The sequence below is a fragment of the Pimephales promelas genome, chromosome 5 (assembly GCF_988280905.1).
Source record: "Pimephales promelas chromosome 5, fPimPro1.hap1.1, whole genome shotgun sequence".
Classification (NCBI taxonomy): domain Eukaryota; kingdom Metazoa; phylum Chordata; class Actinopteri; order Cypriniformes; family Leuciscidae; genus Pimephales; species Pimephales promelas.
In genome coordinates, this window is record NC_142773.1 from 33,781,391 (window position 1) to 33,803,399 (window position 22,009).

Consider the following 22,009-nt stretch of genomic DNA (forward strand, 5'->3'; position numbering starts at 1 on the left):
GCCTAAATCGTCAGATATTGAAACATGGGCAAAATGCTTCCCAAGGCGTCAGTTTGGTGACGCTTTGGGGGTGAGAATTATTATCAATGTGGCTTGAAAATGTGCTGATAAATATTTTTGTCAGGATTTTTTTTTGATTGATAGAAAGTTCAAAAAGAACAGAATTTATCTGAAATATAAATATTTTGTAATATCAGAAATGTCTTTTCTGAAACTTTTTATTCTATGCTTACTGAATAAGAAGTATTAATTTGTTTTTTTTAGAAAAACTTTTAAACCGTAGACTAGTATTTAAAACAATTATAAATGAGTTTCTAATGATTGTATGTATCTTAAGTATATTTGTTTATACGCACACAAATATACGAAGAGTTCAGATGCAAAAGCCTCTAAATGCCATTTGAAATCTTCTTCTTTAATGATGATTTTTATCAAACTTGTATATTTAAGTTCAGTGATTTCACTTAAATGGCAATGATAATTACCTATTAATTGTTATTTCAGTGAAATTACTGAACTTAAATATACAAGAATTTGATAAGAATCATCATTAAAGAAGAACATTTCAAATGGCATTTAGAGGCTTTTGCATCTGAACTCTTCATACATACAGTAATATATGCAGTGCAATTTAATGTTACCAAAAGAATTAGGATGCACACTTAAAAAAAAAAAATCAATATATATAATATATTCAAAATTCACTAAATGTAGTTTAATATCTTTGTTCATTTACACATTATTTTAAGGTGTCGTTGTTACAGTATAATTATATATTTAAAGCTGCAGTCCGTAGTTTTTACTCTTTGTCGCCATTTCTGTTTGAAATCTGCAACTGCAGTCATTCGCGGAATTATCAACTTTATGTGGGTTGTGCCTCGGAAATGCACAGCGCGGATGAATCCAATGTTTTGAGGAGAGTGTGCGGCTGTCAGTCACGGCGCCAGTGTGGATACTGGCATTCGGAATCACGGATTCTACTTTTTGGAAGTATGACCAACAATTTTTACAAGAAAATGTAATCTAAACAACTTTGTTCTGACCAACTAAGGGGAAAAAAGCATTGCAGTAAATCGCGCTGATTAAATCTAACAATCACTTATCAAATTCCGTCAAACAGTGCAAATTATACTTTGTTCTCAAATTGTTAATGTTAACAACATCAAGCATTGCGTGTCTACATTTAGATAAAGCCCTTCAGATATTTATCCTTGTTTCGCATGTGGTTGCAATCTCTCATTTTTCTGTAGCCACTCTGAAGTCTTTTGCATTTTACAGCGGGTGAATCTGTTGTCACTGGTGATTGTTGTTTGAACATCAAATTAATACGTTTAATTATATCAAGTGCAGTGAGAAAAGGCTATAAATCTCCACCTCCAACATCCTCACTCGCAATATAGCCCTACACAAAAACAAGCTCGAATCTCCCGCGGAAATCCACCAGTACCACTGGAATTAAAAACAGTATTACAAGCTTACCGTTTTGAATCGAGCTAAGGCAAGCAGATAGTTTTGAACACTGGCTGGTTATGTAGCCTACTTGTTCATTTATTTTTTACATATGTAACAACTAAGTAAAATAAAACAAAGTGTTATTCTTTGTGCTTTCATTGGTCACCCTAAACATTATAGGCAGCCTGTATACCAGCCATCAAAGAAGTCATATCGGTCGACCATCCATAGTTTGATGATGTAACAGCAGAAGTGCTTTTTTGTTGAATGTATGATACGTAACCTCTTCAAAACTGTTTAAAGGCTGTTAAATATACAGCCGGCTGTTTTGCTTTACAGCAGGGCAGTGAAATATCCCAGTGTACTGACAGCAGCTCCGTTCACAAACGACTAATCAAGCCGCCTTCCCTCGCTTTGAAAATGAAAGGACACTTATCTGATGTCAGGTTTGTTACTGCCCAAGGACTGAGATCATTTCTCTTTCAGCACACAAACGCTGGGTGACGAGAATCAATCAAACGCTGATTCACCGAATTGGCCAACACGGAGGAGAGGGAAAATTCACGGGAGCCAAGTGTGTCATCTGTTGCCAGAGTCTGTGACAATGCTGAGGATTCTGGTCCATGATAGCCTGTATGCTAGAACACTAGTCTGCTGTACTACTACAGCTGCTTTATTATAATGATATTCTGACCCCTGCTGATTCTAGAGGATCACAATCCCTCTGATCAGTAAATTGCCTCAGGCTTATCAGCTCTCAGCATGAGGAGGCTGCTGTCCTGAACATAAATATTAGATTTTGGAAAAAATATATAGGGCGAATATGAATCTAAGCAAAAGCAAGTGCTGTTCGGGACCTTGTTTTTGTTTTTAAAGATTATTTCTGTCATTGTGTTGTAACATTTCAATGAAAGATTTGTCCTGCAAATTGCATTCAAAGAGCACTAAACTCTGCATGTGTGTTCTAATGCTGTGATTATAATGAGTGGCAAAAAATAATTCATTGTGTTGTTGAAGGATTAATGAGTGATAAACATTTCGTTGAAGGCTACATAGATGCTGCAAAACACACTTGAGGTGCAAACATTAATGAGTGACAAACTGCATAGATGCTGCAAAAAACACTTGAGGTGCAAACACGCAGCACGCATGCACGCACATATACACATGCCCGGGGGCGCGCGCACACACACACTGAGCTCAGCTCACTCAGCTCAGCTCCAGAGTTGCAGATTTGAAAAATAAAGCTCCTCAGCAGTCGGCAGGTGTTTTAACATCAAGCCCTGCTCTGCTCACGTTTGGCCTGCTGCGTTGGGTTGGAGAGAAACCCGCTCTGCTGCAAAGAAGAGATGCAAGCAGGCAGGAGGAATACACACTAGTGAATGGAAGGTGAAGTGACCTATTTCTACGTGTGATGGCAGAGGTGTCTATATAAAAACATGAAAACAAAGCTTCTTGTCTTAAGGCTCAAGGGAATATCAAGTAATTCTGTATGTTCATTCTGAATGTACTCAGCACAATATGATGAAGAATACATCTGTACGTTTTATAATAAAACAGAAATCCGTAAATGGCTTTGTGTGATTATTTACTGTGCTCGGACTTCAGCTAAAGTTTGCACTGAGTCAAATGAAAAAAAGAAAAAAAAAAAAGAAAAAAAGATGTATTAGCATGAGGTAGATCATAGATAAATCTCAATTATTTACAGTTTAATTATTTTTTTGATTACCAGCATTTCCATTTCTATTTGATTTTCTATGGCTGTTGAAGCTAAAATCCGTGTTTTTTTTTTTTTTTTAAATGCCTGAACTATGACAAAATTAGAGTTCTATATTTGAATATTGTATAATACCACAGCAGAGACATGGTACTGTAACTTGGAGTCATCAGACTTTGAACTTCATGGTTTACTGGGGAAAGAAAGAGGGGGAGGGGCCAGTGACGCAAATTGGATAAGCCACTCCCCTAACCATGATACTGGTTCAAAATATTTAACCCCTCATTGCACTCCAAGACGAGCTGAATTAAACTTCCCAACGTCAAGTTATTTCATGAGTGTTCTGACCCATAATGTATTTTCAAATACAGACCCAAGCCACATGAAGAAGTAAATTCATATAAACTCGCAAATTATAACATTTTTCAGATTTGATCTGAAAAAAAGAAAAGAAAGAAAAAAAAAGGCAATATTACAAAATAAAAGAGAGGAGTGTGCAACATGTACAATTTCAAATTGAAACATATCAGTACTGGTCTGATGAATATATATTTAAATATGTAGGCTAAGCTTCTAATTAAATTAACAATTGATATAAAATAGCGTGCATCTGAATTCATACAAAGTAATACTGTACATGGAAATATTAAAACTATGCCAATATAAAATGGATCCATTATTTTACATATTGGATATATAAATAGATATTGAAGCACTATATATAGCTAATAATTTCAATATTGAAAATGGGGGTTAAAATCGTCATAGTGTGCATGTGCATCCGAGCTTCCCTTCAATGTAAACTTTGACCCTTTAAACTTCGTCTGTAGACGGAATAAACCATTTCGCCTTGAACTATTAACACGTCGCCTGTTCGAGTCAATTAAAAAAAAATAATCGGTTGAAAAGAGATAATTAAGTATTATAGCACTTTATCACGTCTGGGTCAATACAAAAGGTCCACAGCTGCTGCTGATGTGAGATGCGTGCGGTGTCATAATGGACTAGTCGCGTGCTTTAAGCGCGCTCACTAAAGTTCTGAGCGCGTGCCTAGACAAATCTACTCGTGTCAAGAGCTCGGATTGGAGGTCGGATCATATACTGCAGATCGGAGAGAATGGCTACAATGTTGAGCAAAGAATTACCGGATATCGAGGTAAAGCGACACGCAGAGTGTTACTGAGCTTTGTATTGTTCGGTAAGACGTTTTTACACACTTTGTTGCTTGCTGCATGGGCACGTGTCCATGTTTGAAAGTCAGGTGATTTGTGTGGGAGACTGCGAGACAAAACTTTTGAAAGTTGCACTGTTCGTGCAAACACAGGCACATCGAGGATGAATTATAAAACATTGCTCACTTGATTTTAATCAAATTAAAATATGCACTTATTATGCACTTATATTATAGCCTAATTGTTCAGCATGAAAAATAAGGTGATTTCAACGCAGCGTATTGATGGTAATTGTGATATTATTATTATAAATTATGATTGTGTTTATTGGTTTTTCATTTCTGCACTTAATTTGTAGTTCTAAGATTCATGGAAAAAGCTGCCTATCTCCAGTCTTTAATACTTCAAATTGAAGGACAGTTATCCCCCTAAATGTTTATTAAAAGGTGGAGATGAAAAATGGCCTTGTGTGCTGCTAGGAGATTTCAGGACCTTGGACAGGGATCCACTCAATGGCTGACATCACAGTTAGCTGTTCAACACTGATGGAGCCGTAATTAGTAGCTTAATGAAAATGTACAGTTCCAATTTAAGGATAATTTCCTCCAGATAAACAATATGTTACACATTTTCTTCTGATGTGCAATGCACTTTAGAGACAACAAGTCCTTTGATTCGTGAGCGGTGCATGATGGCCTACATTGTATATGACAGATTATTTTTCCAAAGCAAATTTACAGACTTTGGCATGTCAGGTACTTTTCATTCCTTTCTTTTTATATAAGAAACGACTATTAAAACATGTTTTGTTTCTGTCAAGTGCACTTAAGCAAGCAGGTTGCTAATTTAGTGGTTAAATTAGTCTAGAAAAATAGAGGCATTAAATGTTCTTTTTAAAAAAAGACTTCATGTCCCTGAATTAAAACCAATTAACTTAATCAAAACGTAATTGAATGCTTTAACTTTGTGCCTCTGAAATGGTGGAGTATTTTAATTTAGGCCCGACAGACCTTAAACGTCATTGCCTCTGGGTGCATCTCAATCAGCTCATGAATCAGTATAACATGCAGGCCTACACAAATCCTTACACTGGTAAACACCCCATGGCGACATGACTACGTACAATGTCAACATACAATGTTGTAGAATATCACAGCTGGTATTAACCAAACACAGACTAAAAAATATTTTTTATTCCTTTTAAACACATTGTTTTGGTAAAATATGGACAAACCCAGCCATTGGGTTACATTTTTAAATGACATTTTCAACCCAAGGGCTGGGTTTGTCCATATTTTACCCAAAATTGGGTTAAAACAACCCAGCAATTTTTAGAGTGTACATATCCTTAAAACATTTCAGCCAAATATAAATTATAAATGTTAACAGGATGTGTTTTCTAGTACCTGTCTAGTGATTTATGTTTAGGTTGAGACAAGTAACCTAATATAAAAACGGTTTGTCTTTTCAAATCTTCCATTGTGTGTCATTATACTTAGTGAATTTGTGATTCATGATGCATTGTGGGATTTTTCAGGAAGAGAACGTTCCAGTGCACTGAAATGATTTTCCCATTTAACCAGCCCTTAACATGGCAGACTCTGATCAGTGCCCTGACTACTGAACTAGGGAGCTGATTGAGACGCACTCTCTGTATTTCCAATATTAGTTCCAGCTGTCCGTAGGATTTGCCATGTTTGATCTAGCATTAGCACATCTGATTTACATGAATCCTATCTGTTAGCGGAGAGCCTCAGAGAGCGTCTTGGTATGCACAGCACACGCCGGATGACATCTCTGCTCAGGTGAGATAAAGCTTTCTCTCTTAAGTCGAGCAGATATGGGCATTGACTTTCATAGAGAAAATAGAACTGTTACTGACGACTCTCATTAGCATTTCTATTCATAAGTGTTATGACTATGGCAACGTGACCTTGACGTGCAGAGTGCACTTAAAACGTGCCCTAAACGACTCCTGTCTGCCACTGAAAATACCTCACTAAATGTCATAATAATGGCTGTCCATGGCGCAATTAAATTGGCCATTCATTTTGGCAGTGCTGTCAGACGTCTCATTTTAATATCCTGCTTTTCCGAGAGCGCTAAACGTGGGCCTTTGTGTGTGCTCACGGATTCATTAAAAAATCCTCCGGGATGGCCATCAGTGTTCGTTAAAAACTAGATTAATGTGGCCGCTTACACAAAGGGCTACGGCTTTTTATGGAAGGCCCCGAACCACGACAATGACCACTTCCTGATAACGAGTCAAGTACCATGATAGAAAATTGTCGACTTAAAAGCCAAAATTGCAATATGAACGTTATGAAAGCCCCATTAGCTGACAGACATCCATATCATGGATGCCAAAGTCAGATGCTGTACCTTCTGGAGCTTTTATCCGCGCCTTAAAAAAGAAGTTTGGGAATATGTATAATCCAGTAATAGTCTGCGATTACACGTGGTGCCTACCAAGACGTTAACCTCATGACATATGCTACGGATGTAAATGGTTACATACAGTAGTATAGGGTTAAATCGTATCAGTGATTTATCAATGATTGAACTAGGCTATTAGTTTTTGCTGTTTCAATGGTCCTATCCGTGACTCAAAAACATGAAAACCGTGAGTTTTGTAATGTGTTGAATAGTACACAACTACACATGCAGTGTGATTGCACAAGGGAGATACACCACTCTTTATCTGTGACCAAAACAAAATATTCTTTTAATCATTTTATGTATTTTATTTAGCAGAATCCTTTTGTAGATTTGAAGATACCAGAATTCAACAAAGTAAAAACATTTAGTCTTTAAGTAAAACAATGTTATGCTGTTGCATAAAAAAGTACATGTTTGAAAGGAGATTTATGAGCAAGCAACCCTTCAGCTTGTGTTATCATACTGTCATCCACTCAGGTTCATGACCCTAAGTCAATGATTATCCTAAGCACTAGTGAGCGGTATTAAGAAATCTGCTCACAAACGCCCTGTTCAGACCCTTTGGACAGCATGGCTGGCCTCTTCTCTGGAATGCAGGATTTTGAACTCTTTCCACCATGTTACCTTTCCTTTAGTTTGAAATGATACAAATTAATACATAGATTTTCTCAGTTTGGTCCAAGTCGAGTCCAAAACTGTCTCTTAAGAACTATTCTAACTAGCACTTAGCCTACCAGTCTTATTTTTCAGACCAATATTACTGACTGTAGTTATAATGACTAACTTGTAAGGCTAGTCTAATCAGCTTATGCAACCGTTTAAGGGCTTTCATGTTTTTTTTAATGTTTCTCTTAATTCTCTTAATGTTTCGATCCAATTTGTTTTGTAATCACTGTTCCTTCGTTGGCCAGAGGAGAACTGGCCCCCGACTGAGTCTGGGTTCTCCCAAGCTTTTTTTTCCCCATTCAATCACCTGATGGATTGGTTCCTTGCCACTGTCACCTTGGCTTTTGGCTTGCTTAGTTGGGGACATTTAATATTCAACAATAATATTGATCTGTCTTGTATTATTTTCATGTTATCACCGTGAAGCTGCTTTGATATAATCTGTATTGTAAAAAGCGCTATATAAATAAATGTGACTTGACTTGACTTGACTTTAAAGGGACAGTTCACCAAAAAAAAAACATTCTGTCGTTATTTTTTCACCTTCATGTCGTTCCAAACCCGTATGAATTTTTTCCCCTCAGTGGAACACAAAATATTTTTTCTGTCCATTTAATAATCAGCCTGGATGCCAGCCTGAAAGTTTTGGTCGGGAAGTTCGTTCTGGACTTGATCCATATTATGATCGGTTCAGAATTCAGAAATCGTCGGGCCAAACAAATTGCCAGGGCGGGCTTTATACGATGACGGACAGATGATCTGCAGATGCGTAAAAAAAAAATCGACAGCACATTCATTTTAAAAGACCAACAGAGAACTGCAATCAAGGCATTTGTTGATTGGAAATATGTGTTTGCCGTCCGTCCTACGGGATTCGCCAAAAGTTTATTTTATCAGCTGGCTCCGATGGTCGCTAAGAAGATGAGACGCAATGAAAACCCTGTGGTCGTTGGGGTTTCTCCTTTGGTCGCACTCATGGAGTAGCAAGTAAGAAGCAACACTCATTATTTTACTACTTCCTCCAGCGTGTGTGCAGTTGAGGTCTGTTGACAACTATGTAGCTGACTTACTGCGTTGTTCTGATTGGTTGTAGGTCTATCCAATTGAGTGCAGAGTTTTTTTGTTTCGTTTTTTCCTGGTTGTTTAAAACACACCTCATAATCAAAGCCCAATGGAGCTGTATTAGACTCGCATTCTGACTAGAATATAAGGCTATATATTAATATACTAAAGAATGTAGTATGAATGTAGAATGTATTTTGTCCATGTGAAAGTCGGTGGGGTCCAAGACAACACTGCACCCCATTGACTTTCATTGTATGGACAAAAACATTCTTTAGTGTGTCTTTAATGAATGCTAAATACCTTTTTAATCAATATAATGTGAAGTATGTGTGAACATGGTTGATCAAAAGAATATTAGCTGGCCTCTAATAGATGCCTAATGATCAGCCATGCTTTTCTGAGTGAGTAAACCCCCCTTTTCAGTCTTTACATTGTATGAAAATTGAATAGAAGCTTCAGGAGTGCTGAGCAAGATGATGTTGATGCCAAATGATCTGTATTGCTCTCTATAATTATGTTACTGGACTAAATGATATTCTGGGCTTGTGCTGAACATTGCTGGGCTGCTGGAGCGCTGTGGCTTCATTGCAGCTATGGAGGATCAATTCCTGTATTGATTTCAGGCAAAAAGACTAGGCAAGAATCTCTGTAGATTGTGTTTAACTATTCCGCCTTAGGGAGGGAGGGAGGGGGTTGTGTTATGAAAGATGATGTGTGCTTTAGAAAGGGATCAAGTTGCCTTCATTGAGATCATTGCATAAATGCTTTTAGTTATGAATTTGCCTCTTTCTGCATCTGGATGATGTTTCATTAGTATTAATTGTAGTGGTGAACACACAAACTCATTTAGACAGAGACAAAAGCTTGCTTTTAGTGGACTCTATGTTCTGGGTTGCTGTGATTTAAAAGTGCCATTTAAATGTTCAACATTGAAATTCAGTTTGGGGATCAAAATCTAATTAAAAATTTTACTTGAACAAGGTTTTAGAGCTTTGAAAAATGTAAAACAAAGAAATGTTATTAAATAAATAAGAATGAATAAAATAAGATGTATAGGTCAAATAATAAAAAGCAAATTTGTGACCATGCAAATCTTTGATATATTATATTAGGGGTGTAACTGTTCACAAAATTCACGATTTGGTTCGATGCGATACACTTCGGTACGTTTTCGATACAGCAAAAAGAAAGAAATGCCAGTGAAATTTCCTTGATTTAATTTTTTAAATTATATTTTTTATTAAAACTAACATTAGAGATGAAAAGAGTAATAAACTATTCTACTCAAGTTATACTATTACTTCAATGAAATTTTACTTAAGTAGGCTACAAGTAAAATTACTGGTCTAAAAATCTACTCGGGTAAAAGTAAAAAGTAACAAAATGGTTGGAGATTTTCACACTATGATAAAGTCTCAGAAAATATCACGGCATACAGTATTAATCAATTATTAAATAAATAAACTGTATTATTAAATTTTGGTTGTTATTATTATTATTATTATTATCATCATTTAAAATGACAGTTAAATGAATGAAAACAGGCTTTTTTTGCTTTTATTATAACAAACTTGAAACCATTTGTTGGTTTTGTTTATTAAAATTTCACTAAAACATGTCTAATCAATTAAATTTGATTGAATGGATCAAATTGTCACACCTGTGTCAGGTGTTCTCCAAACTCATCAGGCATTATACGAGAAGACTCAGAGCTGTTATCTTGGAAAAAAGGAGGTTGCAAAAAGTATTTTAAAAAAGAGGTAAATAATTGTTGCTTTGGGGAAAAAAATACTTATTTCATAATGTGACACCACTATCAATTCTTTTACTTCAATAAAAGTTTAGATTTTTCCATTTTTATTCAAGAAAATATCAAATGAATAAACAATGCAAATTTAGTTTTTACAGTCATGTTTGATCATAATTATCAAGGGGGCAAATAATTCTGACCAGCTCTGTATATATTGAAAATTGACTGATTTCAACAAGTGGACGTGTACAGTATATATATATATATATATATAGGCTATATATATATATATGAGACTTACATCAGATGACATCATTCCCTATCATTTGATCATATTCGCTGTTCTTTTACTGGATGGGGAGCAGATTTTGCTTACTTTGGCAGGAAAAAGCCAGTATTGATTTGTTGTCTCGGTGGATCTCTATGACCAGCAGAGAGTGATAAAGCCAGTCTCCAGAGCTCTCCCTGTGGAAATGAAACACAGCACATCACATGCAGCTCAAAATGCATTCTCTTTCTAGCCAAAGCCTGGCATGTTTTAATGAAATACACTTGCTCCCTAGTATGCGATTCTGCTGTGATTTCACTCTGTAGAATTTCTTAGCTTTTTTTTTTAACTCGATGCTTTGGTATTTTGAGAGGAAATGCCTACCTCACAGATGAAACTCGAACCTTGCTGACATTTTACGGTTTCAAGCAACAAAGCGCCATAGCCTCTTGTGAACAGAGTTCAATCTCATGAAGGCTTACTGTATATATGGTAAAAGAAACCCATGATATCTCACAATTACCTCACAACCTTTACAAGTGAATACACAAAAAGCAATAACTAACCCTCTTTTTGGTCATAAATGTGGGCCCATGCTTTCATTTCCATCTTTGCTCCACTAAAAGCCTATTTGGCATGAAATAGACTGATTTCCATCTAGAGCTTGTTCAACTGTCACAGAGGGACTTTAGAAGAGATATTGATCTCTTCTTATATAGATCTTTTCTTCGTATAGATGTGTTTCCCCTTACACAATATTGATCTAATTGACCAAGGTGCACAATGTTTTTCATTGCTTACAAGAAACAGCCGTCACTCCGAAAACATTTCCATTCTAAAGTAAACACTAGGCATATTTCTGTACTTGCCTTTATTAAGTGTGCTTATTTATCATTAAAATGTGTTTGTTTATCCCTTTCGGCTCTGTATGGACTGTGTTTCACTTTAAGGTTGCCATCCATTTTCAAATCTGTTCATCTGGGGCTGGTCAAACATGGCTTAACTCGCACATTATTACTTCTGCTTCTCAGGCTGAGCCTATTAATAAACAGTTGCTTGACTGACTCAGTTATCAGCAGTCCCAGCAAGGGAACAATACTGTGCAAAAGAATTTCCTTTAAACAATACTATTTAAGATAAATTTCATCTAGTTCAAGTCGTGCTAAAAATAGTCAAACTAATAAAGTCCCATATCACTCGGTGGCCATATTTGCAACACCTCCTGCCAGCTATTTTGGACATCCATGACCAAGTCCTATCTATATGAATAGGGTAATCCTGGAATCTCAAAAACTGCTTGCCGAGCTAATAATTAAATAACATATAATTCCAAATCAGCAACAACATCTGACATTATCTGATATCATAAATGTCTCCTCTGATGGAGTAGAATGGACTACACTGGATGCAAGCGATGCAACACGACTGAAGACTGTAGAAACCATCATAATTAGTGGTGCTGTCTACACTGGATGTGGGCTTTTATTAAACCTTTATTAAAATTACTATCTTTTTTGTAGAAGCAATTATTCAGGTAAGATTAAAAAGTAATGTTAACTTAAGTTTATATTAGATGCCCATGTTTTTATTTATTCGACGAATAGCCGTGTAATAAGCATTAGTCAGCCATGATCATCCAGCATTGGTGTTTTCTCGTGGTTTATTTTGTGATAATAGCCGGCTCATTGTGTATATCCAAATGATGCTTCATGCTTTCCATAGTTGTTGCCCTATGTTTTGAGGTTTGAAAACAAATGAACAAATACTTTCATGATCGGTCATTGCTACTGTATCATTTTCAAGTACTTGGGTGGCTTTGCTCATCCCTACTTGTAGAATAATGAAAGTTTCATGCAAGACCTACCTTACCAGCTCAGTGCTCTGTACCCCCAACAAAACCAAGAATGATTTACACATGCTACATATTAATAGTGTTATCAATAATTTATTTCTCATGCTTCTAAGAGTAAATGGAAACAGCCTGGAAGGACTGTTTCCTCCTCCCCATATTTGTTGTCAAGCATGTTTCTTCACAAGTAATTCGGAAAGTTTTGTAGCGTAAAATGGCAAAAACAACATTGAAATTTGTTTAGGGAATGAATGGTGCATGACTGTAAACTGAATTAATTGGACAAATATTCACACAGATAAGAGTCACCACAGCGTCCAAGTGTCATGTCAGGAATTTATGTCAGTGTCCTCTTTTTGGGCGAAGGTTTTTCTGACACCTGGCTTACTGGCCAGAATGCCAAAGTAGCTTATTTCAATTTGCTCCTGACTCCTGTTCTGGCCTTTGTCAGATAGTGTTTCAGCACAGTGAAATGACTGCGGACATGGTATTCTTTTACACTACGAAGAGCATGAAATTGGTATTAGTGTGATGGTAATGGTTGCTTTTCCCTCACTTGTTCTCCTCTCGCTCAGTAAACCGCCTGTTAATTGTGTTTGCCATTAAAAGATCCCACACTGGTGCCTGCCTTCAGCTTGAGTGTGGTGGGGTGATTTGATTGGCAGGCGTGAAGGTGCCGTGCGGTGTGTATTTGAAATGAAGGTTGCTCCTGAATCAAATGATGATGGTTCCATCATGGCTCTCATTTCACACTTTACTGTTTCAGTCGGACCCCTCTTTATTGGCCCCGCTGCACTGGCGTTCTAATCAGTGTTGTCACAGACGGCTTTGAAGGACCTTGGCTTGAATGTGCTTTGTAGTTCATATCAATGATTTAAAATACTGTCATGTTTGTGGAACACAAACTGCATGATTATCTTTGCTTTTTCTTCATCCATGCTGTAAACCTAGGAAACACTTTTTATGGAGAGTAACGCATTAAGTTACTTTTTCATTACATCTAACTGCACGAGAGCTTTTATACTGCATGCCATGATATATAGGGTATATCACGTGTGTATATATATATATATATATATATATATATAATAAAAAAAAATTATATATATATATATATATATATATATATATATTTTTTTTTTTTAAATTGGCCTAACTATATTTACACAGAACTCACATGGAACAGTGTACAATGTCGCCATCAAAGGACAAATTTTATTCCAACACCATGAGGGGGAAACATTAATGTGCACTTTCCTTTGTGAAAAACGGTGCTATTATGGTGTAAATTATAAGTTACTTTACTAATAATATTCTGATCAATAATCATTAACACTTTATTTTGCAGTGTCCCTGATACACATTTTATATGTACAGTAGTTACTGTTGTAATAGCAGTAAATTATGCATAGTTTAGTTACATGTAACTAACCCTAAACCAAACCTTAACAATAACCCTTATTAGATAGTACATTAATTACCAGTATTACTTAGTACTCAATTGTATAATTGCACTGCAACAAGGACACCTTGAACACAATAAAATGTAACTCAATAATCTAATGAAAATAATGATCTGATTATTTAACATGCATTAATTGTAATAGCATTATAACATTGAATGATGCAATATTAAATGCATTGCAGCAACTTGAAGTGTGTAGAACCATTATGTTTACTTTAGCCTAATGTTTATTTGTTCAGCATTGATTTATTTATTTATTTTTTTTACACATATATACCATAATGATCTTGCATTGATTGGTCCTTTGAACTTATAACGGTTTTCTTTATGTATAACTTTACTTCAGAGTATCCTCGCCTTGAACCCACGGGTGAATACTTACGCAAATCTCCATTCCACTGCTTCTAAGAAGAATGAGAAGAAGCACTGGAAGAGAAACCCAGAGAGGAGCTGTGATGTGAGTATTGTTTTAAATTAATTAATTAAAAGACAATCTCTTTTCATGGGCTGGCTGAAATAACTCACTTTTCCAAAACTGCTGCCTTTGAGTTTTCCAACATCCAATGGGAAGAAAAGCCCTTGTCATGGCATTCTGAACTTATCTTTTATTGTTTGTGAAATGTTTTAATGCGTTATGATTATAAAGTACTTCTGAAAACGCCTACTTCTGCGTTCTGAAGCACATATGGAAACAGTCCAATGGAGAGACGGAACGTCATAGGCGGGTGACGTCATCGACCAGGAAACTATAAAGCACCCTAAAAACACAAGCCCTGCCTCGACAGGATGTCTACTTCTTGACTTAGATACCCTGGGATATAAATTGCCCTCAACGAAAGTAGATTCCCCTGGGTCCATAGGAGGATCTGGCGAGCCAGCCTGTACAACGGGCGTGAACGCAGACCCCCTTGATGGTTCATATAAGAGACCACCGACATGCGCCCAGTAGTCCCTGGGATTTGAATTTTGAGAGGCATAAACTTCTGAAACGCCGCCGCCTGCTTTTTCTCTTCCTGAAACCTATCGATGACTATGTTGACGGAGTCCCCGAATAGGCCAGCAGGTGAAAGCAGGATGTCCAAAAGAAAAGGTATATACTTTTCCTTCATGCCCGAGAGATTTAACCATAAATGTCTCTCTGCGGCCAGAAGGGGTGCCATAGTACGGCCCATAGTACATTAGCTTGACTGACTTCTTGGTGGCACACAGAGATAAATTTGCAGCCTGACGCAGTTCGCGAACTACGTCAGTGCTGACCTCCTGACTCTCACTCACGTCCTTTAATACGCCGTACCCACCAAAGCCGAAGTGCTTCTAAGAGGCTTGGAGGGTAATGCCGGTGCTTGATGATCGCTCCATAACCATGATGCTAAGCCCCCAAGATACTTGAATAAGTGGAAGACAAAAGTCTCTCATCTAATTTTGATTTCTCTTTAGACTCCTGCCTAACAGCTGACCACTCAATGCTTTACCTTAGAAACAGAATTAGTGAGCACCTCCATCAGCTCCTCACTTTCAGGAGAAAGAGGTGGCGAATCCTCATTATCCCCTGCATCAATACTAACAACATCCAGCTCCTCAGAACTGGATAGATGCAACATTGGGGCCTCAACTCGGGCGGAAGAAACCGCAAAGCTTGCTTCCAAACCTGAGACTGAAGCACTAAATCTAACAGGTAAGGGTTGAGAGAGGGCGGGGCTTGTCTCAAACCCCGCTGTTACACGTAGATCCATCTGTGATCCCCACGAATGAAGCCACCGCTCTGCCTTGGCAGAAGCGGGACCTGATCCGCGGGGATCACGAACCGAACCACTCTCCTCAAAGAGTGCTCGGCGGGAGCGCAACGTTCTAAGGGAAAAATGCTCGCAATGCTCACAATCAGCTCCTTCGAGAGCTGACTGGGCATGCTGAACTCCCAAACAAACAACACATAGATCGTGTGTATCCCCACCCGTTAGATAGCGCATGCAGGGATGAACACACTTTCTATAGAGCTGTTTGCTCACCATGTCTCTCAATATATATATATATATATATATATATATATATATATATATAATAGTTTTTTTTTTAAATAGTGAAAAACTCCTGCCTAGTGACAACTAAGGACAGACAAAAACACTCCGAGACAATGATTTACATATAGCGTTTGCCGAAGCCACTTGTGTTTTTAGGGTGCTTTATAGTTTCCTGGTCGATGACGTCACCCGCCTATGACGTTCCGTCTCTCCATTGGACTGATTCCATACGCACACACACACGCCCACAGCGTTGATACAGCTAGTTTCCCTTGGAAAGGGAATTAGAGGTTAAAGAAAAATATGTTAGGGCAGGTTCTCTAAATCTCCTGGAAGCTATAGCCCTCATATCCTCTTCTGTGACCATAGTTCATCCCAGTTTACCGATGATAATGAGTACTCTGTGATGCAGTTTATGGTGTGGTGATTCAATGATTATGTTGGTGATGGCTGTGATGATATTACTCTGATGAGCAGTAATAGGGCCGAAGATTATAATTCTATAATTAGTTCCAGCAGCCTAGTTTGTCCAATTATTGTAGAGATTCAAATTTGGACTCTTTTTGCCCTTTTGCTTACAATTTGTCAGTAAGTAATTATTTAGCACTCATCGCAAAACTGCAGCAAAAGCCTAAAGGAGACATTATGAAAATGCACCATAAGCAGATGCCTCCCTCCCCCCAAATCCCGCAAGTGGATTAAAAATTCCAAATTTCCTTTCAATTATTATCATATCCTGTGTGTCCTGTGAGTCGAGGCTCATAAGCATATTCAAATGTTCATTTTAAATGCTTTTTCACCATGTGGCAACTGTGTTGATGAAATACCAAATCTTGTTTCCAGAGCTTGCATATTAATTAGCTGTTAAATTATACTACCAATTCCCAGCACTAAGCATTTTGTCTAATTAATAATAATAAAGCCCCCAAGATGTTGGATTAGACTAATCCTTTGCAGGGGAAAATGCTACACATAATTTCAAGAGAAAATGTCAATGGTTATCCCAGTCCCAACAATGCCTCAGTGTAATTGGAAATGTAATTATGTTTCATTTTACCACACATATGAAATTTAATACCACACAGCTTTGAGATTAGTCTCCTGTGACACAGGGTTGACCAAGGTCAAGTATTTTTGCATGTGGATTGACAACACACAAAAACACATGGTTGAAGTTGCTGACAACAGATACTTCTCATTCTTCATCATACTAATATGATGATATTTTGATCTGTTGACTAGATTACACATCTAAGAGGAGACAGTTACCATTATTTCCATATTTGAGAGGACAATTTATGTTTTTTTCCTCTATGTCCAACGGTTTTGATACTTGATCTGAAAAACTGCAAAAAGTACTTCAAGATTGATCCACCCATCTCTATTGCTGACATGCAGTTGTATTATGGGCTGTTAACATATGTTATGCTCGATCCGAGCAGTGTCGGATCAATCGTGAAGGGAGTGAAAACATTCAACTTCAACTTTCAAAAAACACGCGCCTCTCTCCAGGCGAAACCACACAACTACTGTATGCCTCTCCACACTGCTCAAACATTCTGAGATCTAGTCAAAATTCTATATAGTCAGATGTTTGAATGTGGTGAGGTTATTCTGTGAAATCTTTTTAGTGCTATCAATAATACCAGCAAATCCTTCTCGTGGCAATCAAGGCATCACATTGAGGCACCGTTTGAAAAATGTAAAATGGGCAATGTAAAACAGCCTGTACTCTGACTTTATCTCTTCTGATCTGTATCTTGGCAGAGGTTTCTGCCACACAAGGTTGCCAGTGGAAGAAACGAATCGTTGAGGTTCAGGTTCATAAAAGAACTATTTGAGAATATCAGATGGCTCACTGGATGGGTTTCTTATTCACCACCCATCTGTGTTATAATAAAATGTAGTAACTCTCTCTCATAGCATAAATTAGCTTAGTCTGTGAAATCGGGTTAGCCTCAATCTCAATCGTGTTGTGATTTTATTTTCTTGGCGCCTCGGCCGTATATATATGTGCGGGGGAATTTTCTGGCTGCTCATCCTTTTGAATTTCATTAAATAGCTTAAGTCAGTTGTCACAATGGCTTCTGTGAAACTGTATTAGCTTATGGAATAATGAAAACAGCTTAAGCAGCTTGAACTTTGCTTCCTAAAAAGGGAGGGGTGGGGGAATCCTCTTTAATGTTTCCCTGATAATGTCAGCCATGTCATGTTATAGTGTTAAATGGCACCAATTAATCCTTCCGTTTTAAAGTAGAAACTCATAAATCTTTAAAAGCAGGATAATCTCTGAACAGTCTACTCAACGGCGTAATCCTACAGTGTGGTCATATTTATGTAAATAATCAATATATTTGTCATGTTTTATAAATAAGTAATAATTCAGGGTGCAAATTACAAGGAGATTTTGGTCTGGCCCTTAATTAAGTCAAAACAAAAGGTTGATCTAAAAACACTAGACAGTTTTAATTATTCACATTATATTAGAGACAATTCAGAGTCAGAATGCTTATTTTAACTGCCACAAAACAGATAGAAGCTTGTGCGCTTTATCAACACATTATATATGTTATTATGTTAACACTTGCCGGAGAATATTTATACATTTTCAGAGGATCTCTGAAATGGCACGGCGAACTCCTATAGCAGATGCGACGTGAACCAATTAGCATGTGCCGTGTAGTAAATGATGTAAATATCAGTTGCACCATCTAGGTCCCAACCGGTGCAATGCAGTGCAAGTGTTTTTGATAGTTACGGCCTGACGCAGTTATCATTTTCACGTCCTGCGCCACATTGTTTAAATAGCAAATGCATTTGCACCCAGTTGTGCGCCCATGGAGGCTGTTCTGAAAAATTGTATTTTTTTGTTGTTGTTATTTAAACAGCGCTTTAGTAATGTGCGCCTATAGACCATTTCACAAGATGTAAACAACACTGGTCCAGAAGCACTTCCTGTTTCAGTTTTTTAACACTACATAAAAGCTGGGATAAAATACAACCAACAGAAAATTTAAAACTGAATCAAAAAGTTAAACAAACATCTTTAAGATGTTTTCTTTACATGTGAAATAAAGAAAACAGTTACAACAGGGTTCTCAAGTTTTAGCAAAAGCTTGGAGTGAGATCACACATGGTTAGGGGAGGAGCCATAATGAAGCCCCGCCCCACCCATCCCCGCCCCCAATTTTACCCATTGTTCATAATTAACCAGAACAAATTAAAATTATAACAATTAGTAAATCTGATAAATGACAGAGCAATTCATCACATCAAATACTCTTTAATGCAGTATTACAAATATAGCTAACCAAAAATATAACAAATTGCTCCAAACAGTTTCAAACAAATCTTTCAAAATTGCATTTTGATTTTTGAATGCGTCTTCTATCTAGACGAATGATTTATTTTGTGGTGGGACATTGAGAACAAATGGACAGATTAGAGTGCACCACCTCTTCCACTGTCTCCTCCTCTAATCTGGCAACCTTTTTAGGGGGCTTACCCTTTGGTGCCCAAAATGACAAAATATCTTTCTGCTTTTTTCCTGACATCTTTGAAAAATACAAATGCAACATTATGACAATGATTAAATATTACAGAGCAATCTGCTGTAATACATCCTTAATGTAACTAGAAAGACTATTAATATTACAGTATAATATAATTTAAAATAAAATCAGTAAATCTTCATTCCTTTCAGCACCCACTAACATTTCTCTTAGTTTCAGATAACGTAAGATAGCCAAACTGAGCCTGGTTGCAAAGTAGTTGTAGAGTTTTTGACTGCATCAATAATAATGTACGATGGGCTACATATTCATATTCATGTTCTAGCCTAAAAATGTTAGACGAGCTTCTTCCAAATTACCTTCTTCTCCATCACGACACATGTGTTCGCGCGATGTTGTTGGTTACCTAGTAACGAACGTACGGTGGCCGAGGATGTTCCGTCCATTTCCGTGTGTTCGCGCTACTGAATGACATGTCATGTATAGATCAGTGGTGCACGCAGCGCGCATATATGTTGCCTAGTAACGAACGCAATCTGGCGGAGATACGCGCTGGCGGCAGAAACCTTCACTTTGTTTGCCTGCGCCTCGTATGTAACGTTAGAAAGCTTTCAGCCAGGACAACTTGGTTGGCATTGCCTTTTCAGCGTGAGAAATACACAGTGTGGCGTGTGAGCGTGTGAATCGGTCGAAATGCGTGTGTCTCACGGCCAATGCGTGAGACTTGAGAACCCTGAGTTACAAACTGAAACAGGAAGTGCTTCTGGACCAGTGTTGTTTACATCTTGTGAAATGGTCTATAGGCGGATCCACAACGCGTGTACATTCGTCAGATTATTAAACATACTGGGAAGTGCAGCAGCACACAAACATGCCAAATATTAAAAATGAAAGTGTTAGGATGTACCAACGGCCAGAGGTATAAATGACGTGACAAGGGCAGAAAAACACAGACAGTCCAGTGTGGTTTTTAATTCCAAAAGGTGCAAAAAGAAAAATCAATATCCAACAGGAATAGACAAGTCTTTAGAAAAACGGATCAAAAATCACAATACCAAAGAAAATAAATCAAAATTTATTTACATACATGGATGTAAGTTGGTTATGCCAATGTACAGGCCCAAAACCACTAACAAGCTTTTACCTCTCTACATCCAACTTCTCCCCTAAAATGGCTGCCTGTTTTTTAGGCCTAAGCTCCTCCTATTTTTGGGAAATGCCATTTTAGGGAGAAACCTCTAAATTACAAAGAGGTGACAAGACATAAACAAACAAACTGTCATTACATTTCAACTCTAAATCATACATAATTTATATCCAGTACAATTTAAAGGGCTCAAACCAATAAAGACAATACATATAGGAAGAAAACTTGCATACAGGGTTCCCTCCCTCCCCCATGAGGTCAGAATCAGATGGAGTAATCCTCCATGAGCACATGCTAGTTTAAAAATGGCTACTTCCTTTTGTACTGGTTTGGCAAATGAGGGGTGTACCGGAAGGTATGTGTAGCTGTTTGAAATGCATGTTAACTTTGTAACTGAATGAAATTAAATTATCCCTTGTTGTATAAAGTGTTTTTGGTGTTCTTTTCTGTGAAAATATGTTTGATCGTCATGTGCCACTAATCATTAAACATTTAAAGCACATAAACTAACAACTTGATGCACCTGATGGGATGTTACAACACAAAAACAAAATGGCTACCAACATACAAACACAAAAAAAAAATGTGTATTTTGCCAGTATTTAGTTTGCGTGTAATGGTGAAAACAGTTTGTTGAGTGCACACACCCATTCTCAATCCCTTCAAAATAAAAGTCTTGAGTCACAGTCAGGGATTACAATGTAAAAGATTAATATTGTGTACATAAAGATATGGTGGAATCTGGCTTGTCCAGTATATATAATTTGCTTTCTGGAGAAGCGTTCAGTCTTTCCACATGGTGCGAGCGCAACTGGCATTCAAAAGGAATTGGAGATGAGACTCTGATTGGTTTATTGCACGTAAAACCGAAAAAGAAAATACACCCTTACTCATTAAAGGGATACTCCACTTTTTTTTGGAAATACGCTCATTTTACAACTCCCCCAGAGTTAAACTGTTGAGTTTTACCTTTTTTTGAATCCATTCAGCCGATCTCCGCTTCTGGCTGTACCACTTTTAGCATAGCTTTGCATACATCATTGAAGTGCACAAGACCATTAGCATATTTCTCCCCAAAAAACTACCATAGTGTTTCGATATTTTTCCTATTTAAAACTTGACTCTTCTATAGTTACATCGTGTACTAAGACAGACGGAAAATGTAAAGTTGCGATTTTCTAGGCAGATATGCACTCATGGTAAGGCAGCAAAGTCTCTTGATTATTACGCAGGAATGAGAGTATAGTTCCCTGCATATCAGCCTAGAAAATCGCAACTTTACATTTTCCGTCTGTCTTTGTGCACGTTGTAACTATAGAAGAGTCAAGTTTTAAATAGGAAAAATATCGAAACACTTTGGTAATTTTTTTGGGAGAAATGCTAATGGTCTTGTGCACTTCAATGATGTATGCTAAGCTATGCTAAAAGTGGTACCGCCAGAAGCGGAAATCGTCTGAATGGTTTCAAAAAAGGTAAAACTCAACAGTTT

The 22,009-nt window shown here is 37.3% G+C and overlaps 1 protein-coding gene across 2 annotated transcripts in view; it reads left to right on the forward strand.

Annotated features, from left to right (window-relative positions):
* Window positions 1-4,074: 4,074 nt before the first annotated feature.
* Window positions 4,075-22,009, forward strand: part of dpydb (dihydropyrimidine dehydrogenase b) — a 113,725-nt gene continuing 95,790 nt past the window's right edge. Inside the window, exons 1-2 of one of the 2 annotated variants that reach the window (XM_089131357.1) lie at window positions 4,075-4,325; window positions 14,190-14,300. In XM_089131357.1, the coding sequence (XP_088987483.1) occupies window positions 4,287-4,325; window positions 14,190-14,300 (150 nt within the window). In that variant the 5' untranslated portion in view covers window positions 4,075-4,286. Of the gene's footprint in view, window positions 4,326-14,189; window positions 14,301-20,808; window positions 20,876-22,009 lie in introns of those variants that run through there. The other variant, XM_089131358.1, reaches the window with a different exon arrangement.